General features: G+C 37.4%; 3 protein-coding genes across 3 annotated transcripts in view; 2 read left to right on the forward strand and 1 right to left on the reverse strand.

Moving 5' to 3' along the window:
- The first annotated feature begins 302 nt into the window (after positions 1 to 302).
- On the forward strand, positions 303 to 12,521 carry zgc:158260 (uncharacterized protein LOC571389 homolog). Its single transcript, XM_036526865.1, has 8 exons — positions 303 to 438; positions 1,248 to 1,626; positions 2,398 to 2,597; positions 3,132 to 3,294; positions 6,593 to 6,790; positions 9,406 to 9,549; positions 9,963 to 10,040; positions 12,435 to 12,521. Exons 1-8 carry the CDS (start codon positions 383 to 385, stop codon positions 12,519 to 12,521), a joined length of 1,305 nt encoding a protein of 434 aa, XP_036382758.1. The 5' UTR covers positions 303 to 382.
- LOC118777205 lies at positions 12,448 to 15,893 on the forward strand. Its single transcript, XM_036527972.1, has 2 exons — positions 12,448 to 12,778; positions 14,276 to 15,893. The coding sequence occupies exons 1-2, from the start codon at positions 12,544 to 12,546 to the stop codon at positions 15,640 to 15,642; spliced, it is 1,602 nt and encodes a 533-aa protein (XP_036383865.1). The 5' UTR covers positions 12,448 to 12,543; the 3' UTR covers positions 15,643 to 15,893.
- Positions 15,894 to 17,278: 1,385 nt separating this feature from the next.
- Positions 17,279 to 19,965, reverse strand: part of LOC118776505 (coiled-coil domain-containing protein 158-like) — a 35,517-nt gene continuing 32,830 nt past the window's right edge. The window contains exons 22-23 of the mRNA XM_036526867.1: positions 17,610 to 17,687; positions 17,279 to 17,313 (exon numbers count right to left, since the gene is read on the reverse strand). Coding sequence (XP_036382760.1) covers positions 17,279 to 17,313; positions 17,610 to 17,687 — 113 coding nt within the window. The remainder of the gene's footprint in view (positions 17,314 to 17,609; positions 17,688 to 19,965) is intronic.

The following is a 19,965-nucleotide window of genomic DNA, read 5'->3' on the forward strand; positions in this document are numbered from 1 at the left end:
CTTTTTAGTATAGTAGGTTGTATACAGATATAAATAATATAAAGATATGCTGGATAGAAAAAACTCACGTAGAGTATTAAAATAGATGAGCTAAGTCAGAGCTTTCACAGCCCCTACCATAGGTGATCATTCGACCAATTTATTTTGGCAGACAGGACTTGTCGCCTCAAGACACTCAGATACATGATTCTGGGCTAGTGTCTGTTTCCTAGTAACCACTGCGTGTGTGTACTCTGCACCTCTCTAACAAAGCAAATTTAGAGCAACTGGCAAGTTGCTTTCCAATACAAGCAGCTGGAGTACTGAAGAATTAAGGAACCTGGCTCTTTATGAAAATATATTAAACACCTGTAGTACATATTACATACCTAGCTGAATTTTAATGGCTGGGTTGTTGCCTGGCATTGCACCGCCGGAAAAGGCTCCCCGACATGCATGGTAAGAAGTTTCAAGTGGATCGATCTGATTCAGATTGGCTAGCGAGCTAGCACATTTGGCTCATTTAATACACAGAGTCAGTGAGTAGAAAGGGCCGATAAATAGCTAACTAGGTGTCTGGTAACTCGTTAATCAAGAACGAGTAATAATGTAGTAATAAGTAATAATGCTTTTGCTACTCGGAAGACATTGGAAGCGTGCGATTATTTCAATCTCCTGTAGGCTACGATATAGTCTAATTTCCCCAGCTAACATTGTGTGTTTATGTATATGTACACTTATTTTTTCAACCAGATTAAAGTAGAATTATTTCGAGAATAAAATCAAAACATTTCGAGAAAAAAATATTTCTACATTAAAGTCTAAAGGGTCTTTTAAGTCTTTAATGTCTTTAAGTCTAAAAAACAAAGCATTGTTGCCCTGGTATGCTTCCGTAAAAAGCGACCAGCGAAGCCGTCATTTCGCAGTTTTCAATCTGCATAACGTCGCGGCCACCTAGTCTACATATTTTCTCAGTTTCTGTTCTTTGACTTAAACTTTGCTGTGTCAGTACAGTGCATGGATAGTTTAAAGAGCAACGTAGCATTTGTCAATTTATTTACAGCCATATTGTTCTTTAGCAGACCAGCCATGTAAAAATAAATAAATAGTCACATCTAACAAAATAAGTTCAAAATGGAGTGTTGAACCAAACACTGAGCTATTATGATGAACAATTTTGACAAATGTATCAGTAATATTGAAGACTTCATTACTGACAAACTGTTCTGCCAATCTCACCATGTATGCACTTCTTTCTTTCCTCTTAGGTACAAGGAAAGGTTACACACGAAGTATCTGAAAGAAAAGAACAACAAGCAGCGTCTTTCTGGTGCCCTGGACTCCCGCCGCTGGCGATTCTTAAAACCTGGGCTTGACGATTTCAGAGATGGTTACCCTCTTCCTGTAGGAGAGTACATTTTTACTCAGACCAAGGAGGGCACCTCTCCTACCGTCCCCGGGATCCCCGGCCACGTGGGCGGCACTGAGCAGAAACCGAGGAAGCAGCTCACTAAGGAGCAGGTGTGCTTCTCCAGGAAGAATCCCCAGCAGCAGCTGCGCCGAAAGCATGTGGCCGAGGTGGAGTACAGCCTCACTCAGCACCCATTCGCACTTTACCCGCACCTGCACGAGTGCGTGTCTCCCGAGGTGAGCCATCTTCTTTGGCCCCGCAGTGGTGGAGTGAGCTCTCCACAACAATCACAACAGTCACTGTCCACCTTATGTTGTAGATCGAAAACTTGTTTAAACCGCATCTTGGACTGGGTTAAACTCACTCAGAACACTGAGCATTCAGATTGTATCCATATATATTGGCTATAAGTAAGGTCACTATAACCCCAGACTCCCTCTTGCACCAACTATGACACTCAACAGAATGTTGTATGTTATGTAATGACTTCTTCTATCGGCTGCAATACTGACTATTTGGCATTTCTGCTCTTAGCCTAATCTTGTTGTAGGCCTGTGCACTTTTTTAAGTTGCTCTAGATAAGAATGTTTGCTAAATGACTAAATGTAAATGCAAAATGTAAATTGTTGACATTATGGGACAGTTTGAGTCAGTGGACTGAACTGAATTTGAGTTTGGTTCAATTCAATTGGTTTAAATTTGTACTGCTTATATAAATGATTGAATCTGAATTTCAGCATCTTAAGAGCAGCAATTTAACTGAAACTTAATTTTGTGTGTGGTTGTCACAGCTCTACATTGCATTTTATGTTTGAAGTTAAATTAACATGGATTTATCTCCATAAAGGAGTTTAAGTGAGATGGAATGTATGTTTTTTAAGATGTGGAATTAACAGTTGTGACTAATTATGAATAGATTCAACTGTGCCACTTGTAAATTCTATGTGTCTGGTGTGAGATGCTTGTGAGATGTGTGTGATGGTTTTGTTTTGCCTTTCCCCCACCAGTTGTTTGATCAGATCCTCTCTCTCCTGGACCCAGAGATGAGCATGGACAGGGACACTGCATGGTTCCCAATCAGTACAGATGAGGAGCATGCACATGATTGTCCTGAGCACTGTGAAAACAGTTTCCATGATCTTGCAGAGTCTGGAGAGGGAAGGGACACAGTACCATCACCTAATGTCATGCAAGTAGATTTACAGAAGCACTGCCCACAAAAAGTTGCATGAGCGTTGGGTTGGGGGTGTGGTAGCAGGACAGAGCCCCCCTTCTTTGCTGGTACTGCACTGCCACCCCAGCACTCATGCAACTCATGTAAAGGAACTAAATTCACATGCATGTTGTCTTGTATTTAGTTCCATTATTTTAGATATAGGTAATACTTCTAAGCTTTGAGGGCATGCTTGAACTGGGTGTATTATCCATTTTCAAAAACATTTCCTTTTATTTAAATTAAATGCAATAAATACCCACCTTAATGTCTAACTCAGCTTTTGGTAAAAAAAAAAAAAAAAACATCTTTATTCAGATTTAAATATATACAGACATAAAACATAACTTTTTGAGGGCAGTATGCATCAGAATATTGTCACCTTAGCATTCATTTGACCCATAGGTAATGTATGTTTACACATAATGAAATAAAATGAACGGCATCAAAGAATGCTTGCAATTTTGATTAAGTGTAGTAGAAAGGCATGGGAAATATTATGCTGACTATCTATACCTTTGACCCAAGGACTGATGACTCCAGACCAAAGAATCCTTACCTACGGCTGCTGACAAGGGAGAATAGTGCCAAGGAAGACCAAGCCAGTAAAGTGAAAAGAGTCCAGTCACCATCCTTGGAGGATGAGATTAAGAGAGTAACAAAGAAGCTCCATGACTGGGTAGTCTCCTTGGTAAGTGCTACTGAATCAAAAGAACACACAGGGTGTGCCAAGAGTATCTCTTTGAAAAAGAGCAAAACAGTTTGATAAGCTGCTGTTAGCATTTATCAAACATCTATCTAAAGGCTAAGCTTGGGCCAATATTTAATTTTTCACATGGAAAAATTATTTTTTGCCATAGTGTTTCAAAATTGTCTGGCTAATCATAAGGGGCATATTAAGTATAGAGCAATGTCTTTACTTGTGTCATCAACTGGTGTGTTAAAATATTTCAGAAAGTTAACCTTGGGTAGCGTGGTAATTACAGCATTGAATTAACATCCAAACAGCGTCGCAGAAATGATGTGATAATGTTAGAACTGGGAAAATGCAATCATTGATATCTTAGTGTCTACTCTGAACCTAGTGTTCAAATACCTTCAAATTAAGAGTGAGCAGTGTTCCTAAATAATTAGCCAGGAGATCCTGCCAGAAGCAGGCAAATCAGGTGACTTTCCAGCCGACAGACTCTACCCCTTTGTTAATAATATTATGTCAGGAATTAGTTATAAATTGCTAGCTAGAATACTGATCTTACTATACTGGTGAATGTTTTATATTAATGCTGACTTACTGCTTTCATTTCTGTGAAGTTAGCTGTTTATTTTCTTCATTTTCTAATCTGTTTTGCATATTGCATTTTTCCTTGAAAGTCAGATACTAGATAACTAGTTAATATTATTTATTTGCAAATACAATAAACAATAATCCAAATCCAGTCATCTGTATATTCTTTGGAAAAACTATGAAACAATGCAGTTCCAGAAGCTTCCACTTAACTTCCTTAAAACAGAAAGTGTATATTCATTTCTGTATAGAGATCTATTCATATCTGTATATAGATATATTTATTTTTGTTTGATTTTCTGTAAAAGATTACTTAATGGTTTGAAAAAGTACAAGTCTCATGTTCCTGTTTATATTTAGAATGCTGGTCAAATTATGCAATTAGAAACTGACAATTACTTACTCCAACCAAAGTAGTATTTTAGTATTCGCAGTTCAGTATACTATTCTGTGTGCTAATCTGCAGCTAAGTTCTCAGCTAATATGACAAAGTTTCATTATAGATTGCAATTCCAATATTATCAGCACTCTTTTCTTTGTAGTTTTTATTTAGGTGTTGCTATACTGAAAACAGTTTGTCCTGTATGGTCACTCCAGCACTCTAGGCAATCAAATTATCAGTCATATCAGTTTTTAAAGTTGCAATCATAACTACAAAAGGAATTTTTGTGGGAAAGTGTCATTTTGAATATGAAAAATGTATATATCAATGTGGGATGGATTTAATTTCATTTTTGGGATACATGTGCCTCTTAAAGAAAGGTTGGTGTAGAGTCCTGTATGTGTGTGTTCAGGGGAGAATCTTAGGTGTCTTCGAACTGGTGTGACTAATATGTATTTTAATGTTTTCAAATGACAAATTTCACCATTCAACATTGAATTTATGTATTTAAAGGATTTGGTTTCCATATGTTGTTACAAACTTGCTGTACCTGCTTACCATTCTCTGTGACTGTTAAATTCTTAGCTGTGAGTTATTTCTTGGTGCAGCCTACAATTGTCAGACATTTCAAACTTTCACATGCTATTAGTATCCTTGAAAAAAATGCAGTAACCTACAGGGGGTTAACTGAAAGAAACAGTAATTCAGATAGTTCCTGAAGCTACTTCCTACACCACCCCACGTGGCGGAAGTATTAGGAAGTGGTTCACAACCCGTGAGTCACCTGCAGCAGTGAACACCCCCATAGGTGGCAGGATCGAGTGACTATTAGACACTTGCGGCACTAAATTTAAAACATGAATCTAAAAAGAAAAACAAATAGAACCTTGGCTGACAATACACAAAGTCAAAGATGCAGACAAATAAATATTTCAAATGAGAAACATCACATTACTTATTTCTTATTCCCTCTGTGGCAAATTCCCTCATAAGTGCAAACAAAGTGTACAAAATAAAAAGAGAAAACTAATAAAAGGAGAGCACCTTACCACTTGCTCAGTAGCAGAGGCTTGTTTTCTAAGCCGTTTGCTTGCTTTCACCGCATCTCCTGGGCATCGAAGTTGCATGCAGGTAGAAACACATGTACTTTACCCAGCGTTTTGTTGTACTTGGTCGCCTCATTTAATTTACCAAAATAATAGTATGTTATGCTCTTTCAGACACCAGATACAAGATAATAAATCCTAGGGTAAACACAATACAAATAAACATGACCTACCTTAGTAATGCTGCTACAGGCTGCAAACAACCCACAGGAATAAACCCAGAAACTCAAAGGGATCCAACCAGACCATCGTTCCACCTCAGACCTACCCCAATGAAGGTGTATACATAGAGACAAGAAAGGGGTGGGGAAATCAGGTAATTATGACTAACACACCTTGGTCCCAGGGCTACACCCCTTTTGATATCCTGGAACAATCTTCTCAGTTAATTCCTGACTTCAATTCTGTCTTGCTGAAGACAGAATTGAAAGTGTGATAACATAACCCTGGCTTTTTAAAAATATGTTTTGTTACGTGGTTAATCAAATTATGTGGTATACTGAATTGCTCCAGTCACTGTTCTAAATATGAGTGTCCATGTCTTGGATCATATCTATATGACTACCTGTTATTGTGATCATTTGCATAGTTAACTTGCTTCCACTTAGTGCTGTCAGGATAAAAGTATCAAATAAAATATTTGATAAAAATGTTTGTGAGAGGTAACTTTTTAGTAATCATTCATAAAATGGCCATGTTGGGATTTTTTTATTCACTTTTAGGAAGTAAAATATGAAACTCATAATAGCTCTCTGGGTTTTATTATGTATGTAGACACTCATGTGTGCTCAAATCTGCTATAAATATTTGCTAGAATTTTGGCCAAATTAAATGTCCTGCTGAAAAAATAACCAGAGAAAAAGAGGAATATATTACTTCTACTCATGCCATGTTACATTATAAAAACATTTCTCTTTTTAATTATATTTACACAATTTTTCAAAGGAGGGATTGCTTTGGGGCAGTTGGTCATCAAAATTTCAAATTAGGTTGTACAAAAAACCTTATTGTTAGCAAGGTCATACAAAAGAGAAAAACCTTTTTATAAAGACTTTTGTATTTGGCCTAATAGAGTTGAGACCTAGGATTGTCACATGGGATTATGGTTATCCATATCCACTATATATGGTATTGATTTGGATATAGAACAGGCAGCGGATTAGAATCGTCATATTGCACCCTGTTTCCTGTTAATTCCTTTGACTGATTGCTTTAGGGTGATGAGAGTGACGACTTAAGTGAGTCCACCCTTGCAAACCTGTTTCTGAGTGCTTTTGAGAGGAAGCCCTCCTTGACTTTCCCCATCCGGCTAGTGGACCCTTCCAGTGTGCCAGAAGAGCTGTACAGCTCTGCAGAGGACCTGCATAAAGTGGCCTCTCCTGACACTTTACTGAAGGGCCCTGGAACAATGAAGGTACGCAACACCGAGGTGCTACAATCATGACACCACATGAGCATGCAGACACCAAGGACTTACATTCTCATGAAAGGCAATTCAGTGATGATACATTAGGCTTCCTCTTTATAATAATCATCATCCTCATATATTTTAGGATGAATTTAGATTACTGGGTGTGCTTAATGCATCCACTAGGTGGCACTACAGACCTATTAAGTTTTTCTAAGGTGTCAAAGATAGAAAATTTGCTCTGCACTGAAATAAGAAGTACAGTATGTTAACCTGAAGGATTCTGCTTCATACAGTAACACTAGAATTCAAAAGAAATTTCCATTAGAATCGTAAAATTCTGCCAGGTACATGATGTGCTTCTTTCCCTGACAATAATTTACATTACAATTAATTTTGATTGCAATATTTATGTATGGCATACAACAAAATGGATTGTGTTTGTGAAATATTACCCATTAAACTGCAGTTTATTGCAACTATATTTAAATCAAGTGTCTGTAACACAAAGTGCTTTACAGAAAGAAAAAACTAAATAAAATGATAACACAAGATAAGACAGGGATACACCATATATAAATTCTTATAAAACTCCTCCCCACTCCCTCCCAACCCAGGAGTACAATAAAACAATAAAATAATACAAGCCGGGAATAAAAGAAATAAAACGAAACTCAATAAAAGGCCTTTTTAAAAAGGTATATTTTAAATGCTGAAACTGAGGGGGAGTCTTTGATATTCTGTGTGTGTGTTCCACAGTTTTGGGGAATAAAAACTAAAAGGAGCCTGGCCTCTAGTTTTAAAACAAACTTTTGGGACACAGAGTAGGCCAGCAGAAGATGATCGCAGTGCTCTCTCTGGTTGGTACAGTATGAGCATGTCTTGAATATATTCAGGTGCCATCCCATGTTTCACCAAGAGTAAAGTTTTAAAATCACTTCTAAAAGAAAGTGGAAGCCAGTGCAGGGATTTGAGTACCAGGGTAATGTGATCATATTTTATAGTCCTTATCAGAACCCTGGCTGCTGCATTTTGAATGATCTGCAGTTTTGCAATAACATAGCTATATATCATGTTATTTTATATCAATAATAGATATAAATCAATAACCAGTAAACTGTAAAAGTATTAGTAATTTACAGCTTTTCTTATTCATTTAATGAAAATACAGCATGCACAATATTTAAGAGGTGCTAAAAGAAGAGTACTTGTTGCTTTAAACTATCAGTAGCTTCTTGGTATTGTGCTGCGGTCAAGTAGAAGGGATCCACTTTGCATTAGTTGTTAAATAATGGTTGATGTTTTTTTTCAAATGGATTTCAGGCATTTTCAATGGGATTCAATACATTTCTCTGAATAAACTGAGCATTCGTTTAGTAGCAATGGTGAAAAACATAGGTTAAACAAGAAGGTTATCAGAGGAAAGGTCTAGTAAAATTTCTGTGGTAGATTAGAAAAAAGATAATGGTCTTTTAAGGCCTCATTTACACCTAGTATTAAAATGCGTCCCTGATCGGATGTTGGGCAAGATCAGATGTTGATGGGCAAGTTTAAACTCTCAAAAGAAGCTCTATACCTGTATAAGAAAAAAAAGGATGGAGAACTAGAATTTTTGTTGATGTAAAAGTCAGTATCGAAGCACGTGAAAAGCACTGACTTTGGGTTCAGCAGTGTCGGAGTGAACCCTGATCGTTCAAACCCATTGCAATATTAATATATGTTATGCTCTTGATTTAAATGAACCAGACTGATTGTCTGTATGATAATGAAATCAGATTGCCGTGTTTGAGTAAGTCAGGATATCATTTGTTTGGGTAAGTCAGGATACCATTTGTTTGAGAAGGTTCTTGATTGCCCACTCCCGGTCCCATGCTATAATTGATTATCATTGTGTTTGACCCAATTGTTAGGGTGTCGGCAGAGGTGTGGACCATCCTGTCAGTGTGTCTATGATAATAGAGCCATTTGGGATGACGCAGATATTCAAATTAGATTGTGTCTGTTGGAATACACATTGTGGGGCAGAATGGTATAATTTCTTACACCTGTGTAGTTTGCATCTTTGTTGTATGAATGTTGTAAATTTTTGTAGCTGGTCTCTTCCTCTAATGATGAAACTGGCATCACGCATAACAGTGCTGCAATCTTTTGTGCACCTGACATGTGTCAGTACACCACCTTTGCTAAAATCAGTAGATAAATAAACTGGCCTATGTAGGCTAACTGACAGATTTTTTTATCATGTTATTTTACTTTATTTTAAATAGGTTAACATACATTGTCAGGTGAATTACACCCACTGTCCCACCCATCAGACAATGATTTACATATTGCAAGGGAAAAGAGAAATCCCATTACATTGTGGAGAACTGGGCTACATTTGGGACACATTTTAATACCTGATGTAAATGTGTGAGGTGTCTGCATGGCTACCCGATCAGTTTGCATTGCACAGACTTTTTGCTCATAGCTGATCAGAAAATCAGTGCCATGCAACACACTTTAAGTATGATACTCCACAAATTAAGGACAATTATATGAAGTCACAGTATTCAGTAATGTAATATACTATATACAATGTATTATTGTACTTGTATCTTACTCTTGACTGTGTGTTCTAGAGACATTCTATAAAAGCAAAGATCAATTATGGAGCCTGGTCCCGAGAACCAAAAACAAGCAGGAAAAGAATCACAGATGAATCAGTGCAAGACCCCACCACCACCAATAAAGACCAAGAGTTTTCCGCTGTTGTAAGCAAACAAGTATGTCTCTCTGATATTTCTGACTAAATCATTTCCAGCACTTCTTTTGACATTGCTTTGAAAGGTTTTGCTTTGCTTTGTGTATTTATCAGCAAAATGAATTACTAGGGGAGCAACAGAACCAACATGAGCATCTCTGAGGAAAATCCAGGGACATCTGTTCATACACTCATTTATAATTCAGCCTTGCTGGACCACTGAGTTGGTTTGTACATAGCACATCCTACTTTCCATTTTCAGATACGCTCTGAATTTTTACAGGAAATGTACAATACATTTCAGACATACCTTTTCAATTATAATGGCAAGGTAATATTTGTCAGAGCACACCAAATGGCCCCTTAAGTACTTCATGTGTTTTCCTAAAGCAAATCCATTCCTCAGCCGTGACATGACTGTGTGTTGTTTTATAGGATGAGGAGCTAAAGCAGAGTTATGCAGCTCAGGCCTTCAAAAAATTCATTATCAGTAAAGGACTCAGGGAACCTGCGGTAAGACTGGAAATGGACATGCTCTGACTTCCTGCATTACCGTCTTACCTATAATCATTAACAATGTGAATTTCATTGAACTCTGGGTTGATTACAACATTTTTACGAGTCCTATTCACAGTACATAAAGTCAGTGCTGAAATGTGTTGTGCATATGTAGTGACATTCTCTTTATCAGGCATTTAGCTGGCTAGCAACTGATTACTATAGGCACCAGATGAGCTGTGTAGTAACAGGAAAACAGATATTTTCCCAACTGGTTCATTCTCAGCTCAACTCTTCTGTATTTAATGACTCTGGTTATACATGAAGGTAATGGAATACTTTGTACAGTGGGCCAATAAACATGCAATAAATAGTGCTAGTACAGCCAGAGCAGCACAATTAAACTACAAAAACATGACCATTTTATTTTTTGGGCTACATCACTAGTGAAAGATGATACAGTGAACATCAGCATTAATTGACTGATTCATCTGTTTCAGGTTCTCCGCTCACTCTTTTCCAATGAAGAACGAGAGAAAAGGAGGATAAGAAATGAGACAGACCCAGCTGGCTCTGCTTTTACTCACAAAACTCAAAAATTTCAGTTTTGACTCCAGATTGACTCTAGATTACATTTCTATGTTTTATTGTAACAGCAGGTGTTGTTAAATGTTTCCTATTTATATAAGTCCATAGATATGACAGTTTTGTGTCTCATTATACCAATTTAATTGCCATTGGGTAACATTAAGATTCTCCAAAAAAAGCCAGTAGTGCCACAGTTGCAGAAATATGTAGTGCTACATGTTTATTTATATAACCTGAGATTACAAGATTCCTTTCTACTGACTGTCCCTGAAGTCAGGACAGAGATGGGTAAAATCTTGTATGATCTTAGCACTTGCTGTGTGGAATAGCCTGCAAAAGATTTAAAATTAAAGGAACTGGTTTTTCTCTCTGAGTCAAATCTGTTATTAGAGCTATGGAAGATGAGGTTGTTGGAAGTGTTCTCTTTCTCTTTATCTTTTCTGTCTTTCTCTCTCTAATTCCATCTCTTGTGTGTTCTTGTCTCTCCCTTGGGAAGCTCTGTCTCTTGGAGCCTTTTATTGGTATATTGTCATTGCCTGTTGATGCTTTATAAATTGACTCTTTTTTGTCTGTAACTCTATGTGATGGTGCCTTCTTGGCCAGGTCTCCTTTGAAAAAGAGATTTTTTGATCTCATTGGGACTTACCTGGTTAAATAAGGGTTGAATAAAATAAAAAGAATTATGTACTCTCATAGAAATGTAACTTGACATGACACACTAAATATGTCACAGGAACAACAAGAAAAACAGTACACATAGCTAGAAAAGTTATGAAATGAAAACATAACGCAGAAAACAGAGTTCCTAAAAATTATTTTAAAGAGCAACATATGTACATCATACTAAAGTCCTAATAAAACTTAACAATGATCAATGATCAAGGTAGCCTTAAATAATATTTTTCTCATGGTGTAAACCAATGATCCATAAGAGGTGTTGCAGCTCATGCATCACACTAGTGTACTGCCTATCTTTATTGTTACTAATAATGATGTGAATGTTCTATATTGCTCTATACCATTAACCAAGGTTGGAGTGATCAAATATTGGGTGGTAGGTGTAGGATCAGTCCAATACATGAACCTTTTTCTGTTCACTAAATCAGGTAAAGAAGGTAAAGGTATTCTGTCTAAAGCTGGACACGATACAAATTACATACATTGCATTACTATTTCAAGGAACCAAAAAATGTACTTAAATTGTCATGTAGGATCCAGTCTTGGTACATCGTAAATTTAAATGGTAATTCATTTTATCTTAACTTTGACCTTTGATTTTTCATTAAGCTCATATGCCTTCCTCTTGAAGTCATGGAAGATCCTTCCAAAAAGAGAAATTTCCCCATCTAACATAAAATTTAATTCACTTACTGTACAAAAAATTCTTCAGTGAAAGGCGAAAAAGGGGCAGCAGTGTAGCATAGTGGTTAACAACAGGACTTGTAACCGAAAGGTTGTCGGTTTCATTCCCCACTGGGGCACTGCTGCTGTACCCTTGGGCAAGGTACTTAACGCACAATTGCCTCAGTAAATATCTAGCTGTATAAATGGATAACATTGTAAAAATCTGTAATTGATGTAGCCTAGGTCGCTCTGGATAAGAGCATCTGCTAAATGCCAATAATATAAAAAGAATCCTTTGCATTAACACTACCTGTCGTTGAAAAAAATCAACAGCATTCTGGTAAGATAAATCAATGGTTCTTATTAAATATGAATAAAACAGTGGTTAGAATATCTAGCTGAACTGTGCGGTTTTCTACCTCGCCACCTTCTCCTATTTATGGTGCGGCTGCAAATTGCTCGTGCTCCACTTGCTAGCATACTCACCTGATCGCGGGTATTGGTTACTCCTCGCCGCAGCGGGACTCAGACGAAACCGTCACAACGCGCTCGGAGTCAGAATAGAGAGGGGACCGTGAGCCCAGCAATGATCCATAAAACGAGTAAACCCGTTTCCATGGACAAGCACGGGCTAAATTATTATCTTTGTACAATGGGAAAATACGGGCCAGCGGTGGCACTTGGGATTATTGTAACTTTGTCTATGGGCGCTGTATACATCATATACAGAATCAGGAGGGGTCAAAGGAAATCAAATGTGCCGCAGGTAGCGCAGGCTGAGAAAGCTGCAAGTGAAGAAAGGTGCGGTGACAAATCTACAGGTAATGCTTTATTTACGCTTGAAACATGTTTTAATCAAAGTTGTGTTCAATCTAAGGATTAGTTGTTCATGTTACAGAGACAATCGAAATGAAGCAGAATTTGGCGAAGTAATAAGGTAGCATTGCAACGGAAAATTGATTTTGGAGAACAAAAAGTTCTGCGCATGCCTCTGGAGCATGACGGCAAAATTAGATCCCCTTGCTTGATTTATTACGTACTGCAAATGAACTCCCTGCGGCAGAGGTGAACCCACTCCGCCCTTCTTTACATGTTAGTGTTCAGTGTGAAAAGAGAAAAATACGCGGCAGGTGTCTCAGTACTATTGGCGTTTTTAAGCAGTGTTAAGCAGTGGTTGCTTAACGAATGAAAAGCTTTGTCGCTATTTAGGAACATGCATCATGTCCTTAGCCACGTTCATCGGCAAGTAACCACTGAATTAAACAATCTTCTTTACTTACCTGATATTGACGACGACAGTTCTGTAGGACTGCTTGAAATCATAATAGCGATAAAAAGACATGGAGTGGAGGAAACGCACAGTATGTACACAAAGACATGCACCGAAAACAGGGAGTAACCACAATACAATACCACAATACATTTTATTTACAGCAAGTAACAAGCCTGAAGAGCTGATAATGCTCAATCAGTAAGGTAATTATAAAGGCATGGACATTATTGTTAGCAAATCAGGAGAGGAGATACAGCAAATATTAAGGAAGGAAAGTTGATTTAAAGATTAACACTGAGAAAATGTGAACATTGTTCACGCAGCAACACACTAGCAACACACTACCAACCTTAACTTAAAATATATGATGAGGTGCTTGAAAGAGTTGATAAATATATAAGCTTAAGCAGGACATTCAGGGAAACCCAGTATGTGTATACAAAATAAAGACAACAATAGAAGTTGGATTTAGCTGAACAGCGATACTTGAAAAGCAATAATGTTTATGTGCAGCACTTTTTCCATAAGCAGTAATCTAATTTTACCACAGTGTAAATCCATATAAAATCATATAAAGAATACAACAGACTATTTCAAGTGATCATACATTTAAACCATACAATTTCAGGTCTGTGGAAAGTTGTGGCACAATAAAAGTATTGAAAATGTTGAGAATAACAAATCATGGCTTGCTGTATTTTTTGGATGGTGCCTTGACCTTAATGCAAGAATACATGCATAGAAGAACATAGACACCAAAGAGACAATTGACTGTTACAGTAAAGATACTGGAAGTGGCAACTCGTGTGTTTTCTAGTATTTCAATTAATTGCTGTAAAAGGTTTAGAAATGTGTAATGAACTGCCTCCCAACAATAAGACTGCAAAGCCTTGTAAGTTTTAGTTGTCTCCTATGTAGGAAAAGTCTTGGTGATATTTAAAGTGTGCAAAAATGTGCACGCTTAATCATTTTTTTCTGACTGAAATGAAATTAAATGAGTGAACCAATCAATGAATGAAATTTTATATGTTGGGTTTTGTTTTAGAGAAACCACTGGAAAATAGAGAAGCACAGCATTCCCCGGAAAGTCATATCAAGGAACCCAGGGCAGCACTATCAGTGCCAGGTGAAGACCAATGCTTTGATCCATATGCTGCAACAGCAGATATGCTAGACCAACATGTTGCTAATGAGTGCTATTCTAACCCTGTGTCTGAGCATCCTGTGCATCAAAACAAATATCTGGTCAGTCATGAGGAAGATTTTAGCATTCATACTGAGTATCTGACTGGGCATCTTGGTGACTGCCATGAGCAGAGTGAACTAGTGAGTAATAATGAGCAACAAGTGGGCAACCATGAAAATCACGTGGCAAATCACAACAAACACCCTGGTCAACTTATGTATGAAGATGAGGAGGATTTCAGCTATCATAATCAAAGTCCTAGTGACTCTCAGGAATACCTAAGTCACCACCAAGAACATGTTTGTAACCCATCAGAGGTGAAAGATATTGATGTCAAAATAGAACAGAGGGCAGAGAATCAGTGTGTCAACTTGAAAGGACAGCTGCAGGAGAAATTCAAGAAGGCAGACATAAATATACAACAGGCCACTGTGAGCAACCATCAAGAGCATCCGATTTTAGAGATGAGAAATGATGATGAAGAGTCCAGGAATGTGGTGCAGGGACTGAGCAGCAGCATGAATCACAAGCCAGAGGAGGATGGGGATGATCGGAATGGAACTGAGGCAACTATGGTCAACCTCCAAGAATCAAGTGACCATATGTATCTGAGTAATAATGTGGATGACCTGGAAGGCAATTTGACTGGTCAGTTACATGATAACTGTGAGAAATCAGAGGTAAACATTATGGAGGCTACCAATGATGATGAAAAATCGCTGAATTCAAGTGAGACAGAGATCTTTGAGGGTTTGCCTGAGGTAAGTCTCGACAAATCCTTGTGGAACACTGCTGAGTTGGAAGAGCAGCCCAAGGTGCCAGTAGATGGCTTGGGCCATTCTAAAGTCGATATCTTGAAGGACACCAGAGCCACCACAGTTGATGGGGGCACCAGCAGTAAGAAGGTGGCGGCTGTGCACCCCATGCCCCAGTCGGTAATGGTATGCTTCCAAACACACTTCCTCACCCGCTCACCCTCTCAACTCCTGGCTGTGACAGGGAACCTGCAGGAGCTTGGTGGTTGGGAGAATTTCTTCCCACTCAGTCAGGCCAACAATGGGTTCTGGGTTGGCTCCGTCTCCCTCCCAGTGAACAGTCACGTAGAGTGGAAGTTTGTTTTGTTGGAGCATGGCAAGATAGAACGCTGGGAAGAATGCAACAACCATAACCTGGAGACAAGATGTGATGGAGACATTCACCTTCACAAATCATGGGGCTACCTCTGAATAGCAGAGGAGATTTAAGCATAAGCCACACAACAGTATGGTTTTCATCTGAATAATGTAGCATCAAATGTGGTGACTGCAGTGACACATATCGCAAAACAAGGGCTAACATTAGGAACCTGTTACCCACTTATAACACATTTTTGTAATTTAAAATTACAATATAGTTCAATATAGATATGTATCAAACATGGGGTAGCTGAGAAAAAACATCTATATGAAAAAATGGAAATAAACTGCCTTTGAGCTGTACTGCCTACGTTCAAACAATGAGTTAAAAGCATTGTGTTTTTGTGGTTTGATGTGACATGATAAATTTCCTTTTAGTTTTAGAAGCTGAAATCTGTATGTTTACCTAAGTACCACAGATCAGTGTGAGATCAGTGAATGAGATGCTTTAGTGATTTTAGGCAACTGATTTACTTGAAGGAAGTTTTATTATATTGATTGATCATATTAGTTCCTATTTTCTGCTCTGCCCAGAATTACCTTGATATAATTTCTTTTCTGAGGTTATTTTTGTAGTATGCAAGGTTATAGTATAGTATATAGTATAGTATACATATTTATAGTATGTGAAGTTACATTTCACAACTATTAGGAAAGTAACTACTGAATTAAAAGTTGAATTAAGTATTTAATATGTTTTAATTAAGTTTCTAGGTGTTTTTCTCTCCACTATTGTAATGAGAAACACATCCAAGATGGCAATGCCCCCTAATTAGTTGGCATCTAAATAGTGAACACTAAGTTGTTCATTAGCCACATTAGGAACATTGCCCACAGTATCAAAAATCCCTCGTTACCACTATAGAAGAACAGACCTCTGTACTGAACCGTGATTATTCTTAAACATTTACTGTTATGGCAGGTAAACTCTTAAAGGCAGTGGTTGCCCATTGAAGAAGAAAAAAAACAAGACACTTTTAAAATATTATAAAAGTCTATTTTAAAAATGAAACTGTAGAATATTGTATTAAAAGCATAAAATAGTTACTCCTGATATAAAACTAAGCCTAAATACAGACCAGACAACTTGAATTCACATTTAATTAATGATGGAATTCTGGAATGTCACAAATAATTCTACTAACTAAAACAATACTACACATAGGGTATCTGAAAGCAGCTTTATTTGGCCAAGTTTTACACAGTGTAATATAATCATATGCATTTAAACAGAAGATAATCCATTCGAAAACTTGCTTCTGTCTTTTACTCTCCCCATCTTTGTTTCTTCAGTCTTTATCATGGAGGACATTTCTATGAAAAGAAACAGAACAAAAATGTTTCCATATTACTTGGAATTCACCAATAATAAAATGTACATTTTCTGGCATGTGAACTTAAATAGTTACAAATGTGTAGAGGCCACTGGGCTTGCAACCAGCAAGGTGCAGGTTTTAAATCCTGGGTGGAGTACTGCTGTAGTACCTTTGAGCAATGAATGTACTGAACCTGAAATGCTTTAATACATGTACTGTATAATTGGGAAATATGTAAAAATGTTCAAACTGATCTAATAAATAAAATCTAATCTGTATGTTCCATCTTTTCATTGAACTCATGTTAACCTTGAAAAAAACCTTGGTGCATACAAGAAGAAATCACAATGAGCAGACTCATTTTCCAATCTCTAATGGAAATCTGGTCCAGGTACTGCTCCACTGTCTGCAGGTAAAACACAGAATGGCATCCTCCATTCCAGTAGGAGTATTGCGCTTTGTAAGTAAAAAAGAATATCAAAAACTGAAAGCTGTTTGCAACATAGAGTTGATTCCACATTTCTGATACATAAAAAAATCAATTCAACAATGGTGAATGTGTCACACTGATAAATGATAAGTATTGCATCAAGTTTTCAACCTGAGCTATTAGCATACAATAGATATATTGCAACATGATAGTGCTGTATATACACTGGGAAGACTCATGGTCCCCAAGGACATGGATAAAGTGGGCCACACCTTGGGCCTTGCTCTGGAGGTCCTCCACTATGCTCTCCAAGTTGTCCAGTTTGCCCTGCAGCCTCTTGCACACCTTTCCTGTAAATTGAGTTTGTTTTTGGGTACTCAAAACAGGCAAAAGATTCATGATTGCACACATATAGAGAAATCAAAAAGAAGTTCAAATTACCCATACAGACACTGCTTGTCAAGAGTAATTTATAAATGTATTAAAATGTATATAATATCCATATAATAAAAGTGACCTGTACTTTACAAGAGAGGGTACTACATTTAAAACAATGCATGCACACAGTGCAGCATAGATAGTGTCACTTCAAAAAAAGAATATCAATTGAAACGATTAACTTCAGTAAACATGTAGAACAAGGGGAGGCTATTTAGCCATTTGATAGAAGTCCTCAACCTTCAGCTAGGAATATTTACAAGCTGTTGGTTAAAAATAGCAAACTGGTGACACTGGGGAGGGTCCAAGGAAGTCAGGCGATTCTTGAGAATGTGCCAAGTATGCTTGGTGCAGTGTAGAAAATTTCACACCACCATTAGATCTCCAAAATAACTGCAACACAGTTGAACCACACAAACAAAAAGTGTGATATCAGAAAAAAGGTACAGGCTGGATCATTTTTTTCTGCTTTCGGAATTTAAAAAAATTATACTTTAATATTAATAACATAGTAGAGAGCAAAGTCATTTTCTTCACAAATAATGGATTTATTCCAGAAACAGTTAGGTCACATTTATGTACACCTTGAATCTTGTAAATAAAAGACACCACAAACAAATATACACCAACATTCTCTCTTTTACAATTGCAATGGAAGCTTCAGAGAGTATAGAGGTACCCAAAGGTTGCCTGTTTGTCTGGGGTATAAGGAGGTAACAAACAATGAATTAAAAGGCTGAATCTATATTTTTTGCACTCTACTGTCCAAAGAAATTAACTGGATGACGGACACAATGGCCACCCTTCCCTGTCAGGATGAAGACATGTTTATCTGGCCACCACAGGCTTAGAGGCAACCATAAGTTAATGGTAATTTAACTTCAATCTTCAGGATACAAGGTGTCAGAAAGTTCAAATTTGTTTGCATTAGTGTGGCATTCATTATCAGGTTGCAAAGAAGCCTCTTCTGAGGGCAAACCACAAAAAGAGGCACATAAATTTGGGCAAATAACAACTGAATGACAACTGGAACTGGTTAAATGAAATGAAATTCAGGTTTTTGACATACTCAACATTATGTATAGCTTAAAAAAGCCAAGGTTACATTGAGCCAACAAACATGCCCACTGTGAAATACAGTTGGTGGTCTATTATATTTTGAGGTGTTTTTACATCCACAGGTCCTGAAGCCCTTGCTAAGATAGAGGGAGGCATAAACTCCAACACGAAATTCCAGCATGACAATGACCCAAGCATTCGTCCAAATCTACAAAGAAATGGTTAACTGAGCTCAAAATATATGTCTTAACTGTCTCAATGTTCTTAATTATCTCAATCTTTATTATCTCAAGAGTAATTCATAAAATAAATAATAATTACAATATAAAAATATTTAAGACATAAGTTATAGCAGTACAAACACAGACAACCCTTCCTAGTTGGATCACAGGTAAAAGGATTTGATCACCTAGCTAGCTACCTCCCATATTAAATAGAAAAGATGCTGAAGCCATGTAACTAGTTAAGTGGACTCCAAAAACAAAGCCAGCCCTATGCATTTTAGTGTTGCCTGGAATTCTGGAAAACTTTAATGAATCATTTCATATTTTTGTACATAAAAGAGAAAGCATGGAATTTGTGAATTTTATGGCATTTGGTTCAGTATGATGCTGGCATGGCATCTGAAATAAGACAGTACTCAAAAACTATACTAAAATAAATTATTGGGAGCTACCTGTACACACAAAGTATATACCTGGCTAGCTAGTTTGGTAGTGCAGACAAAGACTTATTGAAGACTTACTGAATTTTATTTGTAGTGAAATTTGTCACAGAGAGGCTTTTTAGAGATCCCGGGCTGGAACCCCCAAGAGCAAGCCTATGGGCAACAGCAGCGAGGAAAAACTCCCTTTCTAGAAGCAAGGAACAATGCAGCCAAATCATGATCTCCATATTTTTTGTTTTTTTCTTTTCAGTCATTAGCTAACTCAGGAAACTCCTTGAGAATTCATCCCTAATCTAACCACCAGTTATGATAAACAACTGCGAATCTACTGATACACAGGTGATGCCTATTTATACCGCAGACAGGCCAATCCCTAGACCCCAGCAATGTTGAAAGCTGATTTACTGCTGACAACCTAAGTCACAAGTTTTTTTAGTAAGTTCAGCCATCACTAGACAGATTTT

This window comes from Megalops cyprinoides, chromosome 4, assembly GCF_013368585.1.
Source record: "Megalops cyprinoides isolate fMegCyp1 chromosome 4, fMegCyp1.pri, whole genome shotgun sequence".
In the NCBI taxonomy this organism is placed as follows: domain Eukaryota; kingdom Metazoa; phylum Chordata; class Actinopteri; order Elopiformes; family Megalopidae; genus Megalops; species Megalops cyprinoides.

What these genes read in the sequence shown, in the direction of transcription:
- zgc:158260 (XM_036526865.1), top strand. Translation starts at nt 383, where the DNA reads ATGGCTGGGTTGTTGCCTGGCATTGCACCGCCGGAAAAGGCTCCCCGA. An exon ending in ATGCAAGTAGATTTACAGAA is followed by an intron (nt 2,598 to 3,131) that starts GCACTGCCCACA and finishes CTTTGACCCAAG; the next exon opens with GACTGATGACTCCAGACCAA. An exon ending in AGGGCCCTGGAACAATGAAG is followed by an intron (nt 6,791 to 9,405) that starts GTACGCAACACC and finishes TGTGTGTTCTAG; the next exon opens with AGACATTCTATAAAAGCAAA.
- LOC118777205 (XM_036527972.1), top strand. Translation starts at nt 12,544, where the DNA reads ATGATCCATAAAACGAGTAAACCCGTTTCCATGGACAAGCACGGGCTA. An exon ending in GTGCGGTGACAAATCTACAG is followed by an intron (nt 12,779 to 14,275) that starts GTAATGCTTTAT and finishes GTTTTGTTTTAG; the next exon opens with AGAAACCACTGGAAAATAGA.